The sequence below is a fragment of the Mus caroli genome, chromosome 14 (assembly GCF_900094665.2).
Source record: "Mus caroli chromosome 14, CAROLI_EIJ_v1.1, whole genome shotgun sequence".
NCBI classification, from domain to species: Eukaryota; Metazoa; Chordata; class Mammalia; order Rodentia; family Muridae; genus Mus; species Mus caroli.
The window spans coordinates 15810036-15828037 of record NC_034583.1 but is presented as its reverse complement, the minus strand read 5'-3'; the positions used below and the strand labels follow the sequence as shown (position 1 = coordinate 15828037).

At 39.8% G+C, this 18002-nt stretch overlaps 1 protein-coding gene and 1 long non-coding RNA gene across 2 annotated transcripts in view; one reads left to right on the top strand and one right to left on the bottom strand.

The window, feature by feature from the left end:
• Positions 1 to 18002, top strand: part of LOC115029251 — a 56121-nt gene that overhangs the window by 26886 nt on the left and 11233 nt on the right. The gene's annotated exons all lie outside the window — the stretch shown is intronic.
• Positions 11597 to 18002, bottom strand: part of Lrmda (leucine rich melanocyte differentiation associated) — a 1019887-nt gene continuing 1013481 nt past the window's right edge. Inside the window, exon 7 of the mRNA XM_029469305.1 lies at positions 11597 to 11730. Coding sequence (XP_029325165.1) covers positions 11651 to 11730 — 80 coding nt within the window. The 3' untranslated portion in view covers positions 11597 to 11650. The remainder of the gene's footprint in view (positions 11731 to 18002) is intronic.

Below are 18002 nucleotides of genomic sequence, written 5' to 3'. Positions count from 1 at the left end.
GATCCGGCGGGATGAGGCCTGTGGCCCTACTCAGGCCGGTTTCTGCTTCCCTAACTAATGCAGTCTCAGGTCCCGCACGCAATTGGATTGGAGCAGAAGCTGTGTTCCACTCACCAAAAGTCTTAAGATCCTGTGGCGGGTGTTGTGGGTAGCTGGCGAGTGTCAGCCGACCCTGCGCCCTCCGGAATATAGCTTTTTCATCTCCTTATTATATTTGGATTCACTGAGCTCTTCTCTTCTAGATATTTATACAACCTTTAACACGTTATTTTGAAGTGTACTTACCCGCAATGTTGAGGAACACTAAGACTGGTTACTTATAACTAGATTATGGTCCCATTGTCCAATATCCCTTTATTAACCTCTCTATTTCCACCCTACCCTCTAATAATCACTATATTGTATTTGAATTAACTTTTCGTTTCCACATATAAGAGAGAACATTTCTGTGTCTGGCTTGTTTTACTTAATATAATAACTTCCAATTAAGATTTCATTCTTCATCATGCTGAGCATTATTCCACTGTGTGTATATACCACATACCACATTTCTTACCCACCATCAAGTATCTGAGTGATTCCATCTTTTAACACTCTGACTAGTGTTATGTCAGTCACAGATGTGCAGCTCTGGTTTTAGAAGCTGGTTCTTTTCCTTTTCATGTGTATCCAGAGTGATAGTGGATCACGTAGTGCAGCTTAGTTGAAATTTCTTTTTCTGTTGCTCCTGATAAAACACTATTACCCAAAGCAATTTAGGAGAGGAAAGAATTTATTCTGCTTACTCTTCCAGGTCACTATTGAGAGAATCTGGGCAGGAACTCAAATAGGAACTGAGGCAGGAAGAGGAATGCCCCTAACTGTCTCCTGCTTAGCTAGTTTTATTAGATAGCTGCCTAGAGATGATGCCACAGAAGTGGGTGAATCATCTAATACTAGCAATAAAGACAATTCTCACAGACATGCCAACAAGCATGATCAGGCACTTCTTCACCTGAGATCCCCCTTTCCAAGATATCTCTAGGTTGGGTCAAGTAGGCCAAAAGAACTAATAAGAACAATCTCTTTCTTGGTTGTACAGAGGTTTTAGTTTAATGTAATCATGTCTAGTTTTGCTTTGCTTGTATTATCTGTGGTTTTGGAATCATGGCCACTTTTTTTTTCCTCTCATAGTCCTGAAATATTTCTACTCTGTTTTCTTCTCCATATATCCTATACAATAGTACCTATATCCTATATAGGTATAGGTCTTTCATTTTGGTCTTCTTTTGTTTTAAATGAGCCTTAGTGGGCGTGAGAGATGTGGATCTAGTTTCAGTCTGCTGCATTTGTGTACCCATCTCCCCAGTGCCATTTATTAAAGGGGCTATCTTTCCTCTAGTGTTTTGGTTTGATTATTTTGTGAAGAACAAGTTGGCTTCAGATATGTGAATTTAGTTATGAAGTATCCAGTCTGTTTCATTCTTCTATGAGTCTTATGAAATTACCAGCATGCTGGGGTTTGGTCTTCTCTTTCTCTCTCTCCTCTCCTCTCTCTCCTTCCCTCTCTCCTCTTCTCTCTTTTCCCCTCTCCTCCCCTCTCTCCTCTTCTCTCTCCTCTCTCCTCCCCTCTCCTTCCCTCTCTCCTCCCCTCTCCTCTCCTCTCTCTTCCTCTTTCTTCCCCTCTCTTCTCTCTCTTCTCTCCTCTTCTCTCCTCCCCTCTTCCCTCTCCCCTCTTTCCTGTCTCCTCTTCTCTCCTTCCCTTTCCTCCCCTCTCCCCTCCCCTCTCCTCCCCTCTCCTCCCCTCCCTTTCTCTCTCCTCTATCTTCCTCTCTCTCCTCCCCTCTCCTCCCCTCTTCTCTCTCCCCTCTCTCCTGTCTCCTCTTCTCTTCTCTCCTCTCTTCTCTTCTCTCCTCTCCTCTCCCCCTCCCTTTCCCACTCCTTTTCCTCCTCCTCCTCCTCCTCTTTTTCCTCTTGTTCAATTAAGATCCGTTGTACGTCTAAAAACCACTTCAGCTTTGTTTTATTTGTTCAAAACTACTTTGGTTATTTGGAGATCATTGTTTTGGTTGTCTTTTAGGATGATGATGATGATGATGATTTTGGTTCTGTGAAGAATAGTGGTGTTTGGATGAGTATTATATTGAATATGTAAACTATTGGGGTGGTATGAACATTTTAACATAATTATTTTAATCTATAGTCATGATAGGTTGTTTAACATTTCTTTATGTTCCACTCAAATTTTCATGTGTGTTTTATTATTTTCAATATAGATATCTTCTGTTTCATATTTTATATTTACAGAATATTTAAGAGTAGAATTTCTGAATAGAAATATACTGCTTTTTTCAAAAACAACTTTTATTAGATATTTTATTCATTTACATTTCAAATGCTATCTCGAAAGTCCCCTATACCCTGCCCCTTCCCTGCTCCCCAACCCACCCACTCCTGCTTCCTGGCCCTGGCATTCTCCTGTACTGGGGCATATAATAATCTTAAGAGTCCAAGACCAAGACCAAGACCAAGACCAAGGGTCTTTAGTCAAATTCAGCAGTGAACTAATTTAATGAAGTGGTTTTCTTTGATATTAGACTATTCATTCATTCATTAGTGATACAATCTCATTATTTATGCATTGACATTTTTTATGTTTCATCAGTCCAGTTGTAGTATATGAGATATGTCTAGATAATTTCCATTCCTTCACTGGGTCTTCCAAAGTTTTGGTGTAGAGTAACTTGTATTAATCTCTAGTAATACTTTCTATTTACATGATATGGTATATATATCATAGTTATCATGGTTCATTTTTTTTTCACCTCTGATTTTACTTGGGTGCTCTGTTTTGTTTGTTTTGTAGCATTTAGATATGGATCAAACCTAAGGCCCTGTGCATAAGTTGTGACACAAGTGTCTATATCCCCAACCTCACAGGTACTCTGAGCTTCTTGATTGTTTTGTTGTTCATTAAGCAAGGCAAAATTTTGCCAATTTTATGTATCTTTTCTATAAAATGATTCTCTCTTTTTAAATTGTTCCTATATATTTTTTAGTATCCATTTATTTCTGTTCTGATAGTTATTTCTTTTGCTAATTTTGGATTTTGTTTTTTATTCCTCTTGCAAATTCATTGTTATATTATTTATTTGAAACATTTCTTTTCTGATGTCTGTGCTTATTATTGCTATAAACTTTCCACTTAATTTTGCTGCTACTGTATTCTGTAAATTTTGATATGTTGTATTTTCAGTTTTCATTTGCTTTGAGAAATGTTTAAATTTCCCTCTGATTTTCTCTGTGACCCAGTGTTCATTCAGTGGCACATCTCTATGAAATTATATAACTCCTAGACTTTTGTTTGTTGTTAATTTCTAGTTTTATTCTATTATTATGAGAAAGATACATTATGTGGTTTTGATTTTAGACTTTGTTGAGACTTGTTTTGTGGTTTACTATGTGATTTGCTCTTGGGAATCATTCCATTTGTTGATGGGAAGAACCCATCAACAAATTCATTGTGTTTTCTTATTGAATTGATCCCTAGATCATCCTAAAGTGATCTTCTTTTTATCTTTATACAGTATTTCATTAATGTGTGTCTTGTCTGATGTAGGTATAGACCTTTATGCTGATTTATAGTTTCAATTTGTACTGAATAGGTTTTCCCATTTTTTCTCTTTCAGGATACCTGATGTGAGTTTCTTGTAGACAGCATATTATTGGGTTATATTTTTTAATCAGCTAATGCAATCTAAATCATTAATTGGGAATTATAGTCAAGGCTACTACTAGTATTTAAATTTTTATTCCTGTAATTGTGTTGTTTTCTTGTTTGTCTTGAATGTTCTTTGTCCCTTTCTTTCATGTTCTTCTTTGTGTTATGAAGGATTACTGTGTGGATAAGGCATTTTTCTCCATTTATCTCTGGGTGTCTTCTTGCAAGTTTTCAGGATTATAGCTTACTTTTTTGTTTCTAGATGCAGAGTTCTCTTAAGATTCTTTGATAAGCTGATGTGGTAGTGATGAGTTACTTCAATTTTGCTTGTCCCTCTTTGGATTAAATCAAATCATTTAATTGTGACTTGTAAGTTCTTTAAAGCGATCAATTGTTAGTCTATTGGACAGTACTTTAATATGACGAGGAAGGTTTTATTCATTTTGTCTCTATACCTTCCTCTTTGTCTTGGACTTCAGAGATTTTTACTATAATGTGCTGTTCAGAGGACCTTTTGCATTTGTGTGTGTTCAGCATTCTATGGAACTTCTGTACCCAGTTTTGTCCCAACTTTTCCAGGAAGTTTTCAGTTATTATTTCATTGAGTATGCTTTCTGACTTTCTCTTCCCTCTCTACTCAAATGAAATTCATGAAATATTAGTGTTTAATGCTCAATGGTACCTCAAACATCCAGAGGCTGTTTTTATTTCTTTTAATTCTTTTTTTATTCATTGGGATGTTTCAAATAAAAGTTTTTCTACTTCTTCTAGTCTATTACTGAGACTTTTGACTATGTATTTTTTTTTTAATCTGACTAAGTTCACTTCTAAGAGTTCTGTCTGATGTTTTCCAACCTTGTTGAACTTTTTGTCTATACTCAAGTTGTTTTACTAGTTCTATTCCTTTAATTCTTTTGAATTCTTTGTTGGATATTTCATCAGTATCTTTCTCTTTATACATACATACATACATACATACATACATACATACATACATTTCTGTGTTCCTGCATTGAGATTTGCAGTCTTTACCATTCTTTTAATTTTTCTTTTTTTAATAGAAAATGGCATTTTCCTGAAGATATGTCTTAAAATATCAAGCTAGTAGACTGAATTGGCATTGGTTCTAATTGAGTACAACAAATGTGTAATGTGTTTGAGTCTAATCAATAGTATTAATTCTGCATTAATGGAATAATCAGAGAACCCATTTGACTCCAATAGCCACAAGAGGGAGGGAGGGCTTACTCATGTTGTCCAGGTTGATGAGGGATATACAAGTGTTGTAGGGAATTATCTGATGAGACTCAGTATCAGAAATTATTGTGATAGCAAATCTTTCTTTACAGTGGCCTAATAAATGCTTATGGAGTGACTACATGAGTGTAAACCTTTACAAAAATATACTATCATAATTTGGAAAGATGTTTCAAAGCCAGAAAAGACAATCTGGAAGAAAGAATACAGAGAGCAAGTCAAAAATAAATTCAAGTTCTGTTTCGTAATTTCTCAGAACTACTTTTCATTCTTGGTCTTCTATACAAATGATAGTGGTATATAATATTAAAGCTATTTCTAGTATGTCCTAGAAGCACATATGTTGGCAATCAACATTTTTAGTCACTATATTTTAATAAAACTTGCAGAAGTGTTGCTTGACAGATGTTGGTAATATAAAATAATTACAGCAGAAACTACCTATAATATGTAAATATATATGAATTAACTAGATGAAAAGGGACTATAATAATACTGCCCACTAAAATGGTTCAGAGACCAAACTAGGTCAAAGGATTTTTAAATTTATTTTAGCATATAATAAGATACACTATGTATCTAAATTATGCATTTGAATATTCATAGATGTAAATCTATAAAGTCTTTCCCCAAGTTGAGTTGAAATTCTATTTCAAACAGTTAAATGTAAATTTCTAAGCCATGATTAAACTTATGTTGTCATATCTCTGGTGGCTCTTTCCTGGTGATAGCCACCTTCTTTGTCACCATCTTTGTGTTAGACTTTTGGGTGATTGCAACATTAAATAGATACTTTTATACTCTGATGTGCTCTCTTTGAAAGTGGGGCTTTCTGATTGGGCATAACAATTACAGTCTTTAAAAAGCAAAGGGAGGAGATTTTTTCCATTTGAAGGTATTCATCCATCCATCGTGTTTGAATCACTTCAACACAGGGCACATTACTTCCCCATGGAAAAAGCATCATCTAACGAATGACAGCCTTTGCATGTAAACAGGAAACGATGGATATTGGGAATAGATGTGGAAATGTGGATCCTCTAAAATGGAACAGGAGACAGTAAAGCCATCTTGTAGTTAGAATAGAAAAGCTCTGTTGTAGCCCAGCAGTCACTGGACATGCTCAAGTTAGACATATAAGTCTAAAAGGAAGAAAATAAAACCCATCATGATAACATGGCACCAGGGTCAGAGCAAGCTGTAAAATATAGACCACCAATTCTTAGGAAAGGCTCCAAGCAGAGTTGGATATGAGGATATTAGTTATTGGATATTAGTTGGATATGAGGTATGTATTGAGTTGCTATGTAATGTGATAACAAAAATAAATGTAAATTCATTTTGGAGTCCAGACAAAAGTTAGGAAATAACCTATTCACATGGATCAACAACAGGAATCTTGTAAGATCCTTTCTCTTCACTCCTTCCTCCTCCCTTCCCCCTCTTATGAGGATTTGATAACTTAAAGTCTGACAAGGCAGTAGGTAAACATTTTAGTAGAATCAATCGTTGTCACTGTTTTCTCTTAATTAAATTATAGTACATTGTAGAAAAGTTGCTTCCATTATTGTCATAATCTTAAGAAACAACTCTTCCTATGTGACGAATGTCAGAGTGCTATTTTTTTTCCAAGGAAGAGATCTCATTAAGTTAAATAATAGCATTAATACTATACCTACATGTTAAATTCGTTTTTATCTGACTTTAAGTTGAACCAAAAGTAAGTAGTACTTTTATTTAAGTTGTAACATAGTCATTGTAATTCTTGTATATTGAATAAATAATATATATTCATTCTTCCCTATTTTGATACTCCATGCCTGGAATAATCTACAAGCTGCAGTTGAGCTCAGCAGTAGTGTGTTGCTCCTTTCATTACAAGTACTGAACTCAAAAATTAGCATATAAAGAAAATTATCCTCAAAAGTATCCAAAGCAATTCCTATTTTTAAAAATATTTATTTCCCTTTATATGTATATGTGCATGCCTGTATGAGTTTATGTATATCACATGTTAGGGACCAGAAGAGGACACTAGGTCCTTTAACATGGAGTGACTGTGAGACTGTAGACTTCAGAAATTGCTGGCTACATTTAGTAATTGATGTGACAAGAAATATTTCCTAGGATCTTTTGCATGTTAATTTTGGTTACCCCAAAATGAACTTAAACATTGTCCATATTGTCCATGACTTAACTTTCTCTCCAAGGACAAAAAAGGTATTCAAAACTATTGTTGTCATCTTTCCCTTATGTAGATGTTTTCATCTGTTTGGTTAACAATCTTTATTTTCATGGTATCTTTGTCCAGGTATTCATCTACCTCTGAACTAAATGAGCTTGTAAAGACTCACAAGACTGTAAAGCTTTCTCTTTCATCTTCCTGCATAAACATTGTCTTTTCTTTTAATTTTATCTGCACCTTAGGATGGTAGGTTTTGTGGGTTGTTAGACAGAAGCTAGAACCAGTCATCAGTGGCCCAGGGTACCATCATACATGTGTCCCCTGGCACCTCTAAGACATCTCCACACTGCTTCATTATTCCAGGTGGAGAAACTTATTGAGTATCTCCTGTGGCACCCAATGATATCAGATGTGACTTCATTTTGCAGAGAAATAGTCCTCCATCTTTGGATTAGTGGAAATTTGTCTTTTCTTCTCTCATTCTTATCAGTATCCAACTCTCCCTTATCCACTAAGATTCCACATCTGGACTATTTCCATCCTCCTCTTTCAGGTAATCCTATTTATCAACAGTCATACCAACCAAAACTGGAATAAACAAAACTGGAATAATCCTATTTATCAACAGTCATACCAACCTTGTTCCAACACATTTCCATGACACATACTCCATATTAGCAATCACCCCACTTTTCCTAGCTTAGCCCCATGTCTTACATTGGTTTATCTCTGGTTCATATCCTGCGCTCCTTCAGAAGAGAATTCACACAGTGTGATAAGTTAATGTTTACAAATGTTCACACAATTAATTACTACTCCACCATAGAGTAACTAACTGGCATTGATGTTATTATTACCTAACGGAGCACCAAAAATACTATGGAATTTCAGATAATCCTATAGAAAGGCAATGATTTTAGAGAGGTGGCTTTGTTGAGATGTTCTTCAAATATTAAAAGATGATGCCGTTGGAAAGGTGGTTCAGTGGGAATAGAGAGGTGCCTGCCACAAGCATGACAACCTGAGTTCATCTCCAGGACCCATGTGGTGGGAGGAGAGAACTGATTCCAGAAAATGATCCTCTGCCTTCCGTTCAGCAACAGTGGCATGCAGCTGTGTGTGTGTGTGTGTGTGTGTGTGTGTGTGTGTGTGTGTATGTGTGTGTGTGTGCCTGTGTGCATGCACACACTAAATAAAAATACAATTAAAAATGTAAAAACTGAACACAGTGATAGAAGCAACAGAAGTAGCACAGGGTATTATGCCATGATCAATGAACTGTTTGTCATACAAACAAGTGACTAGCATGCTTTGTCTTTTTCTGATTTTTCCCCCCTCTCTTAGGGTAGATTACAATACTTTACTCACACAAATTAGAGACACCAGAGTTAACTAATGGTAACATTCTTCTTCAGTGAAGGTGGTTTCTTGGAGACAAAACTGGAATAAGCAAGTAGTGAAGGTCACATTGGATGAACGGCACCAGATGGGCAACAAGGAAGAGTCACAGTGAGCCCTGTAGCATTTCCCCTGGGCATCAGGCAGTGACACATATCTGACGTAGGTTGCCCTTGGAAGTAGCACATTGTGGGTCGTGTTGAGGTTATGACAGAAAGAGCCACATAGATTGTTTGTATTCTACGTATTAACTAAGAAAGCTATTTCTTAGAAAGAGCAAGAAAAATGGTTTCTTTTGAAGTGGTGAAGATATAGCTTTGTAACAAACACACACACACACACACACACACACACACACACACACACACACCACACTTTCATTTACTCTGTAGTTTTCTTTCTTTTATTCCTTAGTACACATGAGTATGTGAAAACCTACAACACGGAGACATGCAGCCTGATTTAGTGATAATCTTTTGTAATGTGCTTCTATTTAAAGCAACAAACAGATGGAGGGTTTATGAGCAGGGCTGGTAAAGGTAAGAGCAAATGATTGCTATAGCACTTTTAATAGGATTTCCCACAATCTAAAGCAGTACTCCCCGAGGAACAAATTGTTCTATAAAATTTTGTTAGTTAGGAAAAAAGTAATCTCCCTGACTTTGCTGAAGCAACAGGGAGCTCCAGCCTTCCATGAATCTCCGAGTCCTCTGGACTCAGACCAGTGTCCTGGGAAGGGGAAATCAGGTTGTCTGGGAATGGTCCCCAAAGAACAAGCTGTGTGGAGCCCAGCAAAAGGAAGACAAACAGGTGCAAAGGGGAGGATGAGACATGTCTGGGTTTCAGATGAATTTACTGCCTTGTAATTTCCTACTTTGCAAACATGGTTTGGGAAATTCCAACAGATTTTAGATAAACAAGGCTCAGGGCTTTCTCCCCTGCCAATTCAGATGAGAGTCCAGTTCTAGAAAGGCAGATCTTGCTCAACAAACAACAGAATTGTACACAACCCAACGTTAATTCATTACCACCATCCCTACTTAGGATAAGCAAAACTCACTTTAATTCCACCACTAAGATGAATATACTGCCAGGATGGCCTTTACGCAAGTTATAATTAAAGCTAATCTTAATTGAAGTTATTACACCATTCTGGAAGAAAACAAACAGCCCAAAGAGAGGGAAAGAGTGTGGTCAATAACTCACGCCAATGTTTTTTTTTTTTTTTTTTTCTTTTTTGCCTCCAAAGCTCACATTGAGGGAGACATTCCTGCCCGTGATACAAATGGTTCTGACATTAAGAAAAGTAAACAAGTAAGAAAAATAAAGATGGAAAAATTCTGTGGTCAGTTCACAAGTGCTTTTTTATTGTTTGAGGCAGGGTTAGAGCCTTTTATGAAGACAGGGATATATGTGCTGTTAGATTGGCTGTGACATCAGACTAGTCTCACTGCCCTTGCACAGAGCCTTGTTTCTCATAATATGCAATAGACCGAAGGTTCTAATGCCTCTAAACAAAGAGGCAAGGTTGGACCTGATGATGTGAATGCAAACCATTAGCTCTCAGTGCTGTTGTATAGATCAAACAGGAGAAGGTACTCAACCGGGGTTATGAGTGGGTTGTATAATCTCTAGTTATTAATGGTCTCAGGGACTTTAGCATTAGCTGCTCCCAACATCTGATGAATGGAGGTTGTGAAATCTCCATGCAGGACTCCTGTCAGCCTGAATATGAGTTATTCCAAGACCCGGTTCACTCAGTATGGCAGAAGCTATGTAAACAGACTAGATCTGAGAAAGATGGTCCTTCTCCAGCAGCTCAGTCTGAGGACCCAATAACTGATTCTCCATTAGCAACTCTCTTGCTGTCTATAACTTGGAGGGATTCTTGGAGGATCAGCTATCTTAGCTAGGACACCCAGGGAACTGAGCACACAGCATACTATTGAAGCATACCTTGAAGGTATGTCAAGGGCAAGAAGACTTTCAGATGCCTTCTAGAGTGGCTTGACTGGGACAATTGTAGACAAAATGGCAGCCCTTTGGCTAACATGGTTGTGCTTGCTTTCCTGTCAGTGCCAGCAAATGACCAAAGATAAAGAAAGATCTATTCGTGTCTCATTAGCCATGGGTCTGACTTCTGAGAGAAACAGAAAACCTTAAAGGTGTTTGCTTTATCAAACCTGTTTGGTATGCTAGGTAGTTTCTACAATCTCCCATTTGTTTTCTAATCTCCTGGCCCATCACTCCATCTTTCATCTCACTACATTTACATAGAATCCAAAGGACATGGCAGCCTGTCCTTTTAGGGTAAATATGGCCATAGGCATTGCTGAACCTATATGGTAAAAGCCAAAGGAGAATCTCTGGTGTTGCAAAACCTTTGGCAGGAAAGATGCCTAACCCTGGGTCTTGTTCAGGACAAGTGGATTTTGAACAACAACAACAACAACAACAAAATGCTTTTATAGTCAGGGATTTGGGGAAATTCAGGAATTGTGCTATGAAGCCACACATCAATACATGACTTGCCTGAGAAGTTGTGTCCTTTGAAGGATTATGGATGGAAACACATTGCCAATGATAAAAGACAGTGTTTGTGGATTACCTAATATAATGCCTACTATGCAGACTGAAAGGATAAAGCTTGTGTGCCCTTCTTCTGTACTGTTGGCTACTCCACTGAAAATAAGCCCAAGGCACAGTGATATCTGAGGACTTGACTTAGAAGGCAAGCCCAGGGGAGCCTCTATCACTATACCACAGCCAGTGAGCAAGCCTGAGGAGGCCCCAGGTGTGACCCCTGTTCCCCTGTGAGCAATGGAGAGACCAGGCAATCTGTCATGGTGTTCTGGCTGTCAGCCCCTGTGCTGTGTCGCTGCTGTCTGTCACCCTGGTGGATGAGACCTGCTTAAGGGCAATCATGTCAATCTCTCTGTGACCACTCAGTCTAAGGAAGGTGGATGATCGTGACAGGCCTGGCAAAGTAGGCACAAGGTACTGAAAGGCAGAAGTTACAGCGTTCTTAGAGAGACACAAGGCAGCCTGTGATTTTTCTTGCTTTTCCATTTTATTGTCATGAAACAGGCTAAGGCGTACAGAGTTGAGCTTCAGAGCTGATCATCTCGGATAAACCTATTACCCTCTGAATTTCTTCCATAGTAAAAATAGCGACCTTTCCCAAGGATGCCTGTAAACAGAAAGGAAAATCATTACTGGTGGCACAATTCATATAGTTCAGAAATCCAGATGTTATTAAACAGGCATGCATCAGGATTGCTAATCTGATGGGAGGTAGATTAAGATGACAAAGACTGTACCTTCTTGTCCTTAGAGGTGACCTTGCAATGAAATGTTACTACCAAGTATAGAGTTCAAGAAATAACAGCTTTATGTGTGATTTCCTTACATAATTAGAACTTTCCTAATTTGACAAATTGTTCCCAAAATATAGCATGACCCCTCCTTCCCCAGATTTTCCTAGTTTAGAACTAAGAATAAAAATGTAAGTTTAAAGCAGATGAACCCAGCCCAAGTGAAGACCACAGGATAATCTTTGTAGAATGTGACTATCTTGAAGTCCTTTATTGGAAATCAATATTGTTGACTTCCAGAGAGAATTTTCCAAATCCTGGGGGCTTCAAGCCCACACTGGGTGATTAAAGGAGAGAGGCTGTGCTGATTGAAGACCATACAGACAATAAGTGCCACTAACTTTAGACCTTCCCACTGCTAGGCACCTCACTGAGGCTGAGGCAACTCATTTCTCATGTTACAAAGCACTTGCTTCACATCTTCAGCTTGACTTCTTCTATAATTTCTGGCTACTTACGAAACGTTCCTGTCCTTTGTGGTGGTTGTGGGATACTTCACTATAAAGCACAGCATTAAAGGAGGCACAGATGCTATAACTGCTATAACCAACTCATCCTTATATATTACAAATGCCCACAACAACAGTTCTGTGCCTGGAGGTGCATGCCTGTAACCCTAGTATTTGGGATAGGGTAGGAGGATGACGAGTTTGAGTCTAACCTTGGCTTCATAGTGAGACTCTGATTTTAAAAAAATCAAGAGCTAAGGAGGTAACTTGCCCAGAATGTGGAATTGTCTAGATTTGATGCTCAGCACTATGGAACAAATATTCAGAAAACACTGGCTATAGTGAAAACTCTCTATGATTATTAGAAAAAAATAGTTCCCCCAAGAAAATATTTATAACTTCTGTTGGCCTTTTTACCATCTTTTTTTTTCTTTCCAGTTTTAGAATTATCTTAAAATTTTCTTGTACAATGGGACTTAAATCTCTGCAGTGCATGAGAGACAAAGAAAGGAAGTAGCCATAAAAAAACAAGTCCATGAGCCTTACACCTGCCTGTGACAATCACCCCTTTTGCACATGATTATTTTGTCAGTTTGGCAGTGTGATGGCAACACTCACCATTCTTTATTGATCTGGGATCAGCCATGTTCTCCACGTGACATGTTAGTATTACAAACTTTTACACTTTGTGTGTGTGTGTGTTAGTTAGGTGTATGTTAGGGGGATGGGTATGGGTGCATGTGTATTGGGTGTGTGTACATGTATGTGTCTATGGAGGCCACAGGTTGATGTCAGTTAACTGTCTTCCTTTTCTTTTAATTGTTTCTTATTGGCCTGGAGTACATAGGTTATGCTAAACTGGCTAGCCACCAAGCCCCCAGGCTCCTCCTGCCCAGCCCCATCTTTGAAAATACGGATGTACACATCTATACACTGCCTTTTTATATGGGCACTGGGAATCAAACTCAGGCCCTCATGCTTACACAATCTGCCTCTACGCTCCCTAAACTTTGTTCTTAAATAAGGATCAAAACAATATATAGAAACTTCTAGGGGTAGTGTAGTTCTGCCCTGCTTTGCATAGTCAGAGGCAAACTTGAAGGTTGCCCGGGTCCCAGGAGCTCTCTGAGTTGGAAGAGGGACAAGATGACAGCATTTGGGACCTGGCTCTTTTTCTTGCTGTGTTGCCATAGACAGCTTTGTTGTGGGCTACTCTTGCTACTTGACTTGGCTTTCCTGCCCCTCCACGTCCCTAGTCCCCAGTTTTTGGTTTTTGGTATTGGTCTAGTGCCTGGAAATATTGAGCTTGTGTGAAACCTTACTCAGACCTTCCTTGTGATCCATTCTCTCAGCTATTGGCACAGAGCTGCTCCCTTTACTGTATTTTATAGTGCCTAGAGTTGTGCTAACAGCCTCATCAATGCCAGAACCCTGGTGGTCTAAGGGCTGGGCTGGTCACATTCTACCTTCCTTACTGGCTTGGCTGCATATGCCTCAGATGCATGGGAAACCCCACAAAAGACTGTCTTGAACCTGGCTGATTCGAGCAAACCCTCAAAAGACCTGGAGGGAGCGTACAAAGGATGTTAATTTCTTTCTATAGTACCAAGACAGCATGCATTTTTAAAAAGACAGGGATAGGGTTTGTCAGATATCATAAAGAACAGTCAGTCCTTCTCCCAAGCAAACTCTTGACAGGCAGTCATGTGCACACAAACCATTGTCTGCCATGATTGCACTTCTTTCCATAAACTTGCCCACACATCTGGGCACTCTCTGTCTTTTCTCTCTATCCCTTTCCATGCTGAATTTCCACTCTAGATGCAAACAGATGGAAAGCAGTGTTCCTGGAACATGGGCCCAGGCTGCACTCTGAGCCATGCTCACACATCTCTGGTTGGCACTGATAAAAGTCCTTTTTAAGGCCTGCCCTGTTTCTTTGGGCCTGGAAGCAAGTCTGTTTATAGACATCCTGGCGAGAAAGGGCTGTTTGATGAATGCAGGAGACCGCGGCTAGGTGTCAGCGCTTGGAAAATGAGGCAAGGACGTGAGTTATTAATATTGTCAATGATCTCTTGATGGGAAAACAGATACTGCACTCACTGTCAGATTTAAATAGACATTGAGTGCATTAATGACAAAAGGGCAGACTTCAAACAAAGGGGCTGTGTGCTGGGAAGCTGACTTGGTCTCTGGGCTGGCACTAACCTGATCTGAAAAGACACTGTCAGGACTGGAGACAGGCCCAGGATTGTGCATGGTGACAGAAAACAGAGATGCTGACAGAGATACCAGCGCCATATTATGCCAAGGACACTCGAGCACTGTCTGGGACTCTAACGCAGGCTGACATCACTTCCTAACATGCAAGTTCTTTTCTTCTGTTCCTGAAGTACCAGCATGTTTCTTCTACACATCATTCCAAAACTTGCCATGCCCGTGAAGCTCCTGGAAGCCTTGGTCTGTAGGAGCTGTGGGGTCAGGGCCTACAGATAACCTAAATCAATCTCACCCTAGGTTGCCCAAAGGATGCCACTTCCCCTTTGATAGCTGGGTGACTTAAGGTGATCAGAGGGCTAATGTGTCATTAAACTCTTTTTTCCCCTTTTTTTTTTAAAAATTGAATATTTTCTTTATTTACATTTCAAATGGTATTCCCTTTCCTGGTCCCCACCCCCTCAGAAACCACCTATCCTATCCCACCCACCCACCCACTCCTACCTGCCTGTCCTTGCATTCCCCTACACTCAGACATTGAGCCTTCACAGGACCAAGGGTCTCTCCTCCCATTGATGGCCGACAAGGTCATCCTGAGCTACACATGTGACTGGAGCTATGGGTTCCTCCATGTGTAATCTTTGGTTGGTGGTTTAGATCCTGGGAGCTCTGGGGTGTCTGGTTAGTTGATATTGTTCTTCCTGTGGAGTTGCAAATCCCTTCAGCTCCTTCAGTTCTTTCTCTAACTCCTCCATTGGGGACCCCATGCTTAGTCCAATGGTTGGCTGTGAGCATCTACCTCTGCACTTGTCAGGATCTGGCAGAGCCTCTCAGGAGACAGCTCTATCAGGCTCCTGTCAGAAAGCACTTCTTGGCATCCACAATAGTGACTAGGTTTGGTGACTGTATATGGAATGGATCCCCAGGTGGGCAGTCTCTGGATGGCCTTTCCTTCAGTCTCTACTCCACACTTCGTCTCCATATTAGGGGTGGCCTAGCAACCCCAAATAAAACCTAGCTGGCTCTTGCTAGTCTGGGGATAAGGATGATCAGGCTAGAGACAACCAGATGATTAAATTAAGCTAGCCTTGCCCCTCACACATTCTTTGTGGGAGCCCACAGTAGGGAGGTGAGGACTCAAAATATTTGACTTTTGTAGCTTAAAAACACAAAACAAACAAACAAAGAAAAAACCAAGACATTAAGAAGGGTACATACCCATGTGTGGCCAGAGGACTTTTATTTATTAAGGAAGTCATTTATGAAGTCATAGTTTTGATCGTATGAGTAGCTCCTGTCCCCATCCCTACAGTCTTCCTCAACTAGAATAACTGCCCGACTGTCCGAGGCTGTGAAACACTGCAGTAGCGGCCATTTGTTTGCACTTTGATTTTCCCAGGAAGGTTCTCTGAGGCTGGAATTTGGGATGTGGTGGTGAGTCAGTAGGCCATAGCCTCTGACACATCTGCAACAGATTCTGTTTGTATCTCCTCAGACTCTATGGTTGCAGAAACAGAGGGAGGCAACATATTTAGTGGCATACAGAGTGTTTTTAATTAAAACACAAGGCTTTGGCCGTAGTGAGGCAGCCTGGCCATACATCAGGCCAATGTGCAGATGTCGGTGCGGGGGTTTCTTTGGGGGACTCTGAAAAACGACAGTGTGCTGTCCCCTGGGGAATCCTCTCCTGCCAGATGAAACTCCTATTTTTTCTTAAGTAGCCAGTTTTTCCCATCACCATAAGCTCTTAAAGCTATAATTATGAAAAAAATAATGCGTGGGGGAAAAAAATCTGTTTTAAAGAGGTCCTTTATCTTTTCAATGTTCCCACCCTCTGCACTGAGTATTCTGATTGTGCAGGCTTGCACTGCCTAGCGGGTGGGCATTGGACTCTTCTCTTAGATGCCCACTGCAGTGACAGGGACCATTCTGGAGACATAGCTGAGGTGGGGGTGGGGCACTTGCTATCCAGAAAAGGGGGTCCTGATATACCTCTCTTCAAGTCCAGTACAGATTCAATCCTGGATTCTCATTCCTACCATCTGTCCCTCATGTCTTTTGGCTATGTACCCTCCCTGTATTCCCCATCTGTAGATGAACACAAAGATAACCATGGTAGGTCCTTTTGAATTGTGAAATATGCTACATGGTATTTTAAAATATTACTTTTATGAAGTTGGGGGGCATTGGGTCCTTATTTCCTATGGCAGAGGTATGTCCAATGTGACCAATTGTACTAAGTTAGGTCTTAAAATGCATGTACTCACATCCCAATAATATAGCACAAATCAGGGGACTGTGTTTGAGTCTGAACTCTCCATGGAAAGTGTGCCTGCTGATGTGTCAGCAGCTCAGAGTTCATACTCCTGGCTGGGAGTGCTGACCACCAACAGTCCTGCATCTCACTAGCTTTGACATAATTCTGCATCTAGAGAGCCTAACTACCCCATCAGAGCATCTGAGTGTGCTTCTGATGCAGATCAAACCACTAATTTGTAAAATGGAAAAATTAAGTCTTAACCTTCTTGATCCTTGTGGTAATCACCATGTTAAATGTTCTTGTCATGAACACGAGTTTAATACCATGCTAACAAGGAGGATATGATCTAACTATGATCTATCTGACCACATGAAACTTACTAAACAGTGGCAAAGATGGCAGAACCGAGATCTCTAATCTCTCAAAAGAAAAGTCGGAGGCAGAGTCCGTAGCAGAAAATGATGGCATGTCCTGAAGAAGAGAAGCCCAGTAACGGAGAAAGAAAATGTAGCAGTAGAGTCCCTCTGGGTTAATGTGGAAGTTTCTAGAACAAGATAACCATGGGATACTATGTAAATCTCTATCCTTCCGCCTCCACTTCCAATACCCAGTCCTAACAGGGTGTGGTACAGATGAGGCTAGGCAATGGCAATCTGCTAAATGCATTTAAGAATTTACACAAACATGAACATATACATCTGCATGAACATTTTAAACAGATCCTTTCAAATTTGGAAATTTTGGTTCTGTACCCTTTTACCTTAAACCTCTGATATGACCTTCCTACATTTCAAACATTAAAAAAAAAAAGTAGGCAGCTTAAATCTCTGCCTTAAAGGAGAGGCAGGGTGGGAAGGGCCAGGGTTTCTGTTCTTCAATGCTGATGGTATTTTCATTCTCAATACCTTCCCCCTCAAAACTACAGCAAAAGTAAAGTGAATGCTAACTGACTTTCAGAGATGTAAAAGGCATGGACCAGAAGGAACGTTCCCATTCCCCATGGGTCTGGGCTTTTGTTGCATAGGAGTCAAATGGTACCTAGGAAAGGAAGAAACACCTGCAGTTTACAGTTGACCTTACAGTTTCCCTCGACCTCAGCCATATGACATGTTACTGGCTCCCCTGAGGATCTAAGGGGTAGTTAGCAGGGCTGACAGGCATA